We start from the raw sequence: 10,061 nt of genomic DNA on the forward strand, positions 1-10,061 counted from the left end.
ATCTAAACCATTAAGAACAAATAAGTTAAATTTGGAATCAATGATGTTAAGTTCCGTCTGCGATTCCTAATTTAACTTCTAAAGAACACAATAGGTTATTTAAGGAAAGGTTTGACACTTGTACAAAATTTTTGTACAGTGGAACTGGTACGATTTTCTTAGGACTAACCAACAAATAATGAAGAACAATGACTCAAGGCATCTGTGACATGATTCAGACTTCTATCTTGGTGTCTCAGTGTGAAGGTGAACTCTAATAAGTAAGCCACCCACTTGGCATGCCACCTGCTCATCTTGTGTTGACCATTAATGTATTTCAATGCTTCATGATTACTAATCATGGTGAATTTCTTCTGTACTATGTAGTGACGTCAATGCTTTAAAGACTGAACAAACATAAACCTCTAAGTTGTAGGTAGAATAATTCTTGTTAGACCCATACATTGTCTCACTGAATAAAGCAACTAGACACTCAAATTGACTCAAAACATCTCCTATATTAATGCCAGATGCATCATAGTCGACCTTGAACACTTGGTCAAAATTTAGAAGTGCTAGAACTAGTGCCTCGGTCATCTTCTGCTTGACCAGTTGAAAATTAGTCTCTGCTTCTTCAAACCACTTGAAATCTTGACTCGGTGATGGAAACAATCATAGTACTAAAATTTTTGATGAACTGGCAGTAGAATGAAGCCAATATGTGGAAACTTTTGATATCGTGCAAGATCCTCAACTGTGGCTACTCCAAGATCGCATCTATCTTTGCTGGATCTGTGTGTACCCCATCAGTAGACACAATAAGGCTAAGAAAAATTACCGATGTAATAAAAAAAGAACATTTCTTCATGTTGATAAATAAACATTCTATCTTTAACTTTTCAAAAACAATACAGAGGTGATTAAAGTAGGATGCCCATGTCAAACTGTAGATGAGAATGACATCAAAGTAGTCCACCACAAACTTTCTCATGAAAGGTCGCAAAATTTTATGCATAAACCTCATAAAGGTGTTGAACGCATAGGACAATCCAAAAGGCATGGCCATCCACTCATATGTTGCATCTTGAATGTGGTTTTCCATTCATCTCCGGGCCTTATTATGATATGGTGATATCCGTTTTTAAGGTCAATTTTTTAGAAGACCTTAGAACCGGATAGCTGATCCAACATGTCATCCAAACGAGGAATTGGGAATCTGTACTTCACTGTGATCTTGTTGATGGCTCGGTTGTCAACGCACATACTCTACGAACTATCTTTCTTTGGCATAAGTAGAGCTAGAACTGCACATGAGCTCATGCTCTCACGTATATAGCTCTTCTCCAGTAATTCCAAGACCTATCACTGCAATTCTTCAGCCTCTTTGGGACTGAAGCGATATGTTGGTCAGTTAGGTAGACTCGACCCTGAAATAAGGTTAATTTGATGCTGAATATCTAGTATGGGTGGTAACCCAGAAGGAAGATCCTCTCATCTCATCATAATATGCTAGCAACTGTTGTACTTCAACTGGTAACTCAACGTCCATGGATACGACTTTGTTCTGGCGTGGTAGCAAAGCATAGACAACACCTCCATGCTCTATCTCATCTAAAAACCTGGATATAAAAAGTAGATTAGTAAGAATGGGAGTGGTTCCTTCTCACCGTGTCACCAACACAATCCTTTTTCCTTTGACTTGAAGGGCATATGTATTCTTCCACCCATCATGGACAGCGTGCGAACATACTGCCAAGGCCACCCCAATAGCACATCGCATGCGTCCATAGCCTCCACATCACACTAAGCACTATCAAAATATTTACCAATTGAAAAAGACACGAGATATTATCGGTCTACTGTTATCTTACTATCTTTATTCAGCTAGGATAACTTGTATGTATCCTATGGGCTAATGAGAGGGGAGATTGGAGGAGAACTCAAGAAGAGAGAATGCCAAAAAATAAGGGAAACTAGTTAGATTTATCAGAAAAGGAAACTTTGTTAATAAAAGATGAATGAATTTTCATATAATTATACATGTGTTTATATAGTTTCTAAACTCTAAGACAAAGAAATGAAAGAAATCCCAATATATGGACCTCAATTATAATCTTGTAGAGAAAGAAAAGAGATCTTTCTAGGAAAAGAAATTTTTTGACAGAAATTAAAATTAATAAAATAGGATACAGTCATAGACTAAATGTGACCCATAATTACCAAGAATACCAAAAATATCCTAAATATTATAAAATAATAATAAAATCTTCGGAGACTCGGATGAAAATAAAAATGATAGAATTTGGACCCAAAAATTGATGGTTACAGGTACCCATAACAAATGTATATTTTTAAATTATGCATGCGTGGTCATCGACAGAGTCTGATTCCAAGTTCCGATTTAAAAGTTATGATCGTTTGAAGTTCAAAGAGTTATGTTAGGTTGATCTTACATCATGGAGTCGGGATGTTCCATGCAATTAGAGGCAAGTCGGGGCAACTGGAGGTGCTTCCAGGCGACTGGTAGAAGACGAGATACAATGATCGAGGCGAGACAATCATTATAAGATTTGACTATGCTCCAATCGACTGAAGGGCTTCTAGTCGAGTGGAGACCATGGACGACATTCTCTATTAGATAATAGTTGCAGCCATGTTAACGACTTCTAAGTGACCGAGGAGGTTCTAGTCGACCAGATTTTACCATGTTAGCATCCAAAGGAGTGTTATAAAAGGAGCCTCTAAGCAAAACTTTCAAATCAACATTTTCATCTTGCTGTTACTCTGCTGGTACTCTTTGTGCTCCCGACAACATGTTGCAACCTTGTGCTACAACTACAATAGGCAACTCTAAAGCATGTTTCTTATTATTTTTATTGTTATATAGTTTTTTTTACTTATTTTTATATTTTTTTCTGTAAGATTTCTCTACCGTAGAAGTTTTTTTAAAAAGAAGAAATTAGAAATAACTTTTTTAAAAATTTATTCCTGCTCTGTTTGGATTGCTAAATAAGTCTTGCAAGCTCTATTTGATTCAATGTCTACTACGTCTTCCATTCTCTGTTTGGTTGAAACTAAGTCTTACATGGTGGCAAAAAAAAAAAAAAATTGAATATGCTCGTTCCTAATATCCCCGTCAATTCATCTCAGGGTCAATACGGAGGAGATAAATCACGGATGACTATTAACCTTTAGAATAATAACTAACACATAAGGGAAGTATTTACCTTAACTTTATCGAGATTCGAACCTCAGACCTCATCATAACAACAAAAACTAAATCCTACATGCCCAATATCTAACATTTTCATCTTGGTGCTAGTACTCTTTGTGCTCTCATGCTTTCTGTGCTACAACGACAATATGCTACAACCTTGTGTTACAACTAGGCAACTCTAAAGCATATTTCTTATTATTATTTCTGTTGTTGTATAGTTTTTTTTACTTATTTTTATATTTTTTTATGTAAGATTTTTCCATCTGAGAAGTTTTCTAAACAGGAGAATTAGAAATAAGATTTTTTTTTTATTATTTCTTCTCTGTTTGGATTGCTAACTAAGTCTTGCAAGCTCTATTTGATTCAATTTCTAACTACGTCTTACATATTCTGTTTGATTGAAACTAAGTGCTATATGATGATAAAAGAGGAATATGCACATCTCTAAGTCTTACATACTCAATATTTAATTATGTTTTTACATACCTACATTGTCCTATATATAAACTTGCTTAACTTGATCAAAATTTTGCTGAGTTAGTTTTTCTTTCCGATGCATTACTTTATTTTTGTTTTAAAGTTTTTAATTACTTTCAAATTCATATAGCTATTCACCCTCGAGTTCGGAGTTTCATAAGATTTTTCCAGATAACGATCAAACAAATTTCATATATTCCCTATTTTATTTTAAAGACACGACCTACGTAGCCTTGGTTTCATAAAAAGAGAAAATAAATTATGCGGTTAAAAAATCTTTGTAAATTTTCTGTCAGATAAACTTTCTATTCCTACTGCTGTCGTGTAAATATAAAATATGGTCCTTTTATAAACGATTAATGAGTTAGGAATTACTCATGATATAATACCATAAAGCGATCGATTTACACTTAAAATAATATGATATTTATTTATTAATTATCATTTGTCAAAGAAATAAAAAAGAGAGGTAAATATCAAGTAGAATTGGCAATTCAAGTTGGTACATTCATAATTTTGACCGAGCAAGAGCGTATTGCATGGGTTGGAATCCTTCTTGCTTAATTTTAAAAATCTGGATTCGTTAAAGTGCAGCTTTCAAAGGCTGAAACACATGGACAGGCCAAATACTTGCTTCGAAATCACAAAGTCGAAACCCGCATTACAAAAGTCAACTTGATGCGCGGATAAATATTTGTTATCGACAAAATTATGCACCAAATATTCCCCCTAAATTTAACTATTTTATTCCTCGTAATTATTTTTTTTTATCGGCGCGGCCAGTCATGTGCTTTCATGCTTAATCAAGGGTTTATTAAGTTATTAACTCAACTGTAGATTCTAAAATAATAATAACAGGAATTAAAAGAAAGGCAAAATGGCGGATTAATGAAACTCGCACTCTAGCCATGGTTAGTGATGGGCACGCACGCCAGCAAAGGAAAGCAAGGCAAGGAAGCCTCCAAATCCTTCCCTGTCCAAACTCCAAACCACCACCCCTCCTCTCCCTCTGTCGCGGCCCCACGCTGGCCTCGATCCACCGCTCGTCTCCACCAAACCCTGTCCATCCCACCTTCTCCGTTTCAAAATCCGACCTTTTGGTTCGTGAGATCCGGCGGAGCAAATCGGAGAGGTCGAGTAGCGGGGAGATTATTTGGCCATGAAGCAGTCGGCGGTTCAGCAGAGCAACCGCCGTGCGTACCCTCGATCATCCGCCGGGGACGGCGGGGGCGTTGCCGCGCCAGCTGACGGGTCCGTTTTCAAGTCTCCTGGAGTCATCTTCTGGCCTGCCTTCCACGTTCTCTGCTGCCTTGTCTCCGCCGCCGCCGGATTCCGATTCTCCCGCCTCCTTTTCCTCCTCCTCTTTTCTCCTCTCGCTCCCTCCTCCTCCTCCTCCTCCTTCCCCCGCCAGCACCTTCGCCTCCCCCTTGTCCGCCAGCAACCCGCCACCGCCCTTCCCTCCTTGCTGCCACCGCCCGCAGTCCTGCCTCCGCCGCCCCCGCCCAACTCCAAATCCCTCGCTTCTAGCCGCGTCGTTGTCGGTCGCCACGGAATCCGAGTGCGGCCCTGGCCGCATCCAGACCCTGCCGAGGTCGCGCGCGCCCATGAGATCCTCGCCCGAGTACAGCAGGAGCAGCGCCTGCAATACGGAGTGAAGGATCCCCGCCCCATTCTCGTCGTCACGCCGACCTATGCCCGCACCTTCCAAGCCCTCCATCTCACCGGCCTCCTCCACTCTCTCATGCTTGTCCCGCACCCCCTCACCTGGCTCGTCGTTGAGGCCGGCGGTCTCTCCAACGAGACTTCCGCGATCCTCTCCAGCTCCCTCGTTCCCGTCCTCCAACTCCCCTTTCGCGAGCAGATGCCAGTTGTCTGGAGCGACAGACACCGCCTCGAAGCCCGGATGCGCCTCTACGCCCTCAGGTGTGTCTCCTCTTCTTTTTCCAAGATAGTTTTTTTTTAAAATAATAATTATTATTCTTCATTTCGTCCTTTGTTTCTTTGAAATCAGAGTTATCCGGGAGCGAAGATTGGACGGGATCGTCCTGTTCGCAGATGACAGCAACGTCCACACCATGGAGCTCTTCGACGAGATCCAGAAGGTGGAGTGGATGGGCGCGGTATCGGTCGGAATTCTAGCGCATTCCGCGGCTCCCGAGACTCCGTCGCGGAAGCAGCAGCGGGAGGGAGACAAGGAAAACTCGCATTTGCCGATCCAAGGTCCGGCCTGCAACTCCTCCGGCCACTTGATCGGCTGGCACACCTTCAACAGCTTACCGTATGCGAAAAAAGCTGCCATCTTCGTGGGCGAAGGAGTGATTGTGTTGCCTTCGAAGCTCGAATGGTCTGGTTTTGTGATTAACTCGAGATTATTATGGAAGGAGGCGGAGGGGAAGCCCAATTGGGTTCGAGATCTTGATGATGTTGGGATTAACGGGGAGGAGATCGAGAGCCCACTTGATTTGCTGAAGGATGCGACGTTAGTTGAGCCACTAGGTAACTGCGGGAAGAAGGTTATGCTCTGGTGGCTTCGAGCTGAAGCACGTTATGATAGCAAGTTCCCTACTAGGTTAGTTTTGCTAATTGACAATCTTGTGTTTTGTTTTTCTCATATTCCCGAGCTAATTGGTTCTTTGGGTTTTAGATAACTAAATGCACTTGGAATTTTCAAATCCAAAGCCCAGATAAAAATTTGGCAATCTTACTATCTCAGTTAAACTGCTCATTCCCTTTGGTTTAAAAGTTCTATCTTTTCCTCCAGGAATTATTTAGCAAAATTCCTAGTCTTGATATGAAAAATACTTTTTGCTTCATTGGTATCTCTTTATATTGTTATCATAGAACTTAATATTTCAACAGATTTATTTAAAAATAATGTATCTAATGTAGGACTAAATCAAATAGTTACCACTTTTGCTTCAAGAACATATAAATAATGAAACCTAGAATGACTGCCCGTGGATGATAATGCCATGATCCAGCCTACTTAGAAAATTTGGAATTAACTTTCATGGCCATGATACTCGACTCATTTAGGACTTATAAAGCTTTCCAATTAGTCTATGATTTGCATTATGGAGCTAAATTGGGGTGTGACAAGGGGTAAAGGTGGGCACTTGTCTTGCTATCCGTGATGGTATAGTAGCTCCTCAGGACATCATTTTTTACAATAAAGCAGAGTTGTGAGAATGAAAATCTTAGGGATACTATGTTTGGAATGCGTTATTACAGTGGTAATTCTGCAAAGTTGCTTCTTTAGTTATACTTCTGCAAAAATAGTTCAACGAAGGTCATACTTCTGCAAGTTTACTAGTTTGCTTTTGAAGTCAGAATACCATTTCCCCACTTTCAAAAATCATTAGCATCATGGTTGGATCCACATGCTGAGTTATGACTTAGAGGATTGGTTCAGGTAGCTATTTTCCCTATATGTTCTTTTCTTCAAACCTTTCTTTATTGCTCTCCACCTCATTTTCATGGAAGTTAAATCTACACTCTCCTCCCTTTTCAATTTGATCATTCAATTCTGACTAAATTTATACTAGACAATTGCTAAATGGTAGGGAGAATGGAGAAGAATTCAGTACGCTGTAAAACTTAATGATGGATCATACGTGGTGTATATATATATTCTCCAATACATACAATTCACTTAAAGTTAAGGTGTCAGTGATTAAGAAAGACCAAAGAAAATCTTATTTAACATATTAAAAAGTGATTTGATGGATAAATCATTATATCTGACCCAAACAATTGAGATTTTCATGCCTGTTTTTCCAAGATGAGATGAATTGATAACCTTCTTTATGATTGAATAGGATATCTTGTATCTCTCCAGTTGGTCTCGTATTTACCATGAGGTAGGTCCACACTAAATGCATGCTTTTATGCACATTTACATCTAGAGGGAATCCAGTCACATGGCAAGTGCAGCCACTCTGACCTTTTTCTCTTTTAAGATATGGATCTCTGCATGAGTGTTATGATGAAGAGGAAATGTATAGGTCTAAAGTTATTAAATATATCAACAACTTACTAAAAGTGATTAAACTTCTCATGTTTCTTGTTTGTTCAAATTTGAGAAAATAAGTTTTGAAAATTGCCATGTTTTACTGATATGCTTTCTTTCCTTATCCAGGAAGAGGAGGAGATCAGTCATATTCATATTTCAATCTCATAATTTTTCATGTTGTCATAAGCCAAAGTGTTAAATTTTCATAATATACACTGACGTTAGTTTGAATAAGATTTTGAATTTATAATGGATCTGGTAAAGTTAGTAAGCCATCAGATGGCACTATAAGTTCATTGTTTTTCGTTGCTCATTGCTCGTTTCTTACCACCTTTGAAAAGACTGTTCTAATGACAATGTGTGTATCAGTTCTTATCCCAGAACTAGAAACATAGTTTTCTGGTCAAGGAGTTTTAGTCTTGACAACAATATAAATGCAGGTTTGACATAAATTTTACGTATATAGAGCTCTTGCATCATGTGTCAATGGAACTTGAGTTATTGCATGGATTTTTCAACAAACTCATATAATAAGCATTTCAAAGATATTGTCTGGCACTATTCTAAATTATTGTTTATTGGCTTTTGGTTTAATGTAGATGGGTGATAGATCCTCGTTTGGAGATCATTGTTCCTGCAAAACGAACTCCTTGGCCTGAGGCACCTCCCGATCTCATGTTTCAACAGATGGCAGATGATGAAGAGCACACCAGAGAGCATGTTTCAAAGAAAAGTAAGTCTTCTAGGTCTAAGAATAGCTATAGAAAGAAAAAGAAGCGCGAGGCTAATGTAAATACACAAGTTTCAGATTTGTCCATCGCGGACGTGAAATGAGGTTCCAGCAAAGAGGTATTGTTCAAACCTTTCTCTATAACAATGTGTTGAATTCATGTGATCCATCACATGGTAAGATTTCAGATTTAACAAGCTCGTATTCTCCAACATCGCTGCAGTTTCCATGGAAATAGCTTCAAGAGGAAATGCTGCAACTTGTGCCAAGCACGCGAGATCTTTGAAGTCTCTGTGGTGGTAACAAATTGAAGAGCAAATTCTTAGGATGTGCATTCTTTCATGCAAAGCTAATGTTAGAACAAGATTTGCATTTAAGTTTCCGCAGGGTTTATGTGGCGGTGATGTGGAATGAAGAATGCTTTTGTTCACATATATTAAGTTTTTTATAATATATTAATTTGATTCAAGATGCATTCAGACTCCTCCAGCGTTAGATGTTGAACAAAAAGTGCACCTTGGAAGAGCCCTTAATCTGCTACTAATTCCTGTCCTTCCAACTCTCGCATACTCTTGAATAATCTTTTTGGTTCCTGTGTTATTTCACAAATGTCCATTTCATTGTTTAATATGACACTTGAATCTGTATACGTTGTAAAATCCTTCTGTATGCAAACTGATATTAAGGTGGGTCACTGTTTTTATTAATTTATTTCTTTTTTTATTTAAAGAAAAAGGGAAAGATCTACTCAACTAGTTCATTTACATTTCTACTTCTTATAAGGACATAAATTAAATAGGAAGAAGAAGAAGAAGAAGAAGAAGAAGAAGAAGAAAGAGGATGAAAGTATTTGGAGGAGCAATGAACTTTAGATCACAAATGAGAGTAGTTTGGTAAACAATTTTGAAGCCCCAAAGCTCCTCAAGTCCTCAACTTTTCAAGGTTATGATCAATCGACTCAAATATTTTATCAATCAACATGACAACTTAAATTTGTCAACTCCTGGATTGCAACAAATACTTTAGTCGACTGGTTTGATAAATTACTTGACTGCTTAAACAATAGCTAGTAGAAATCTGACCTTATTAACAAATCAATTGCCCGGATCATTCAATCTGATCGACCTTGAGTCGATTGATTTAATTCATCAATCAAGTGCCTAGTTGACTATCATCCTTAATATCTCATTTTGTTCATGGTTTGGGCCTTTGGGGGTTTAGAGTTTAGATGAGTCAACTGATATGAAGCATACACAGCCGATTCATCAATGTAACAATTAAATATCTAGTCGACTAATATCCCAATAGAAACTAAATGTTCATTTCTATTCTACCTGAGTTGACAAACGAATATTGACTCATGTATTAGCTCACTTTTTTCTTACTTCTGACCATTTCTAAGGTTGAGCCTGCTTGTGAGTCTAGTTCCACCTATACTCTAAATACAAATGCATTCGACTCTCCGTGTCTCCTCACACGGAAGTTTCCTAAGAAGCTTTCCGTGACTTTAGGACTTTATCATGCTGAGAAGGTTCCTAGCTTCTAGGTCTTCTATACCTAGAGATTCCTTGCCTTTGAAGTTTTACTATTGTTTTCGAATATCTAATCTCTTTAATCTGCTAGGACTTCATACTATCAAGAATTTA

The 10,061-nt window shown here is 38.5% G+C and overlaps 1 protein-coding gene across 2 annotated transcripts; it reads left to right on the forward strand.

The window, feature by feature from the left end:
• Nucleotides 1-4,604: 4,604 nt before the first annotated feature.
• Nucleotides 4,605-8,884, forward strand: LOC122002733 (probable beta-1,4-xylosyltransferase IRX14). 2 transcript variants are annotated; one of them, XM_042558017.1, is made up of 5 exons: nucleotides 4,605-5,596; nucleotides 5,685-6,242; nucleotides 8,285-8,418; nucleotides 8,494-8,534; nucleotides 8,639-8,884. In XM_042558017.1, exons 1-4 carry the CDS (start codon nucleotides 4,833-4,835, stop codon nucleotides 8,517-8,519), a joined length of 1,482 nt encoding a protein of 493 aa, XP_042413951.1. In that variant the 5' UTR covers nucleotides 4,605-4,832; the 3' UTR covers nucleotides 8,520-8,534; nucleotides 8,639-8,884. The 2 variants fall into 2 exon arrangements, with proteins under 2 accessions (XP_042413951.1, XP_042413950.1); XM_042558016.1 differs by having other exon boundaries at nucleotides 8,285-8,534.
• Nucleotides 8,885-10,061: the final 1,177 nt, after the last annotated feature.

Source organism: Zingiber officinale, chromosome 7A, assembly GCF_018446385.1.
Source record: "Zingiber officinale cultivar Zhangliang chromosome 7A, Zo_v1.1, whole genome shotgun sequence".
NCBI lineage: Eukaryota > Viridiplantae > Streptophyta > Magnoliopsida > Zingiberales > Zingiberaceae > Zingiber > Zingiber officinale.

What these genes read in the sequence shown, in the direction of transcription:
- LOC122002733 (XM_042558016.1), top strand. Translation starts at nt 4,833, where the DNA reads ATGAAGCAGTCGGCGGTTCAGCAGAGCAACCGCCGTGCGTACCCTCGA. An exon ending in ATGCGCCTCTACGCCCTCAG is followed by an intron (nt 5,597 to 5,684) that starts GTGTGTCTCCTC and finishes CTTTGAAATCAG; the next exon opens with AGTTATCCGGGAGCGAAGAT. An exon ending in GATAGCAAGTTCCCTACTAG is followed by an intron (nt 6,243 to 8,284) that starts GTTAGTTTTGCT and finishes GGTTTAATGTAG; the next exon opens with ATGGGTGATAGATCCTCGTT.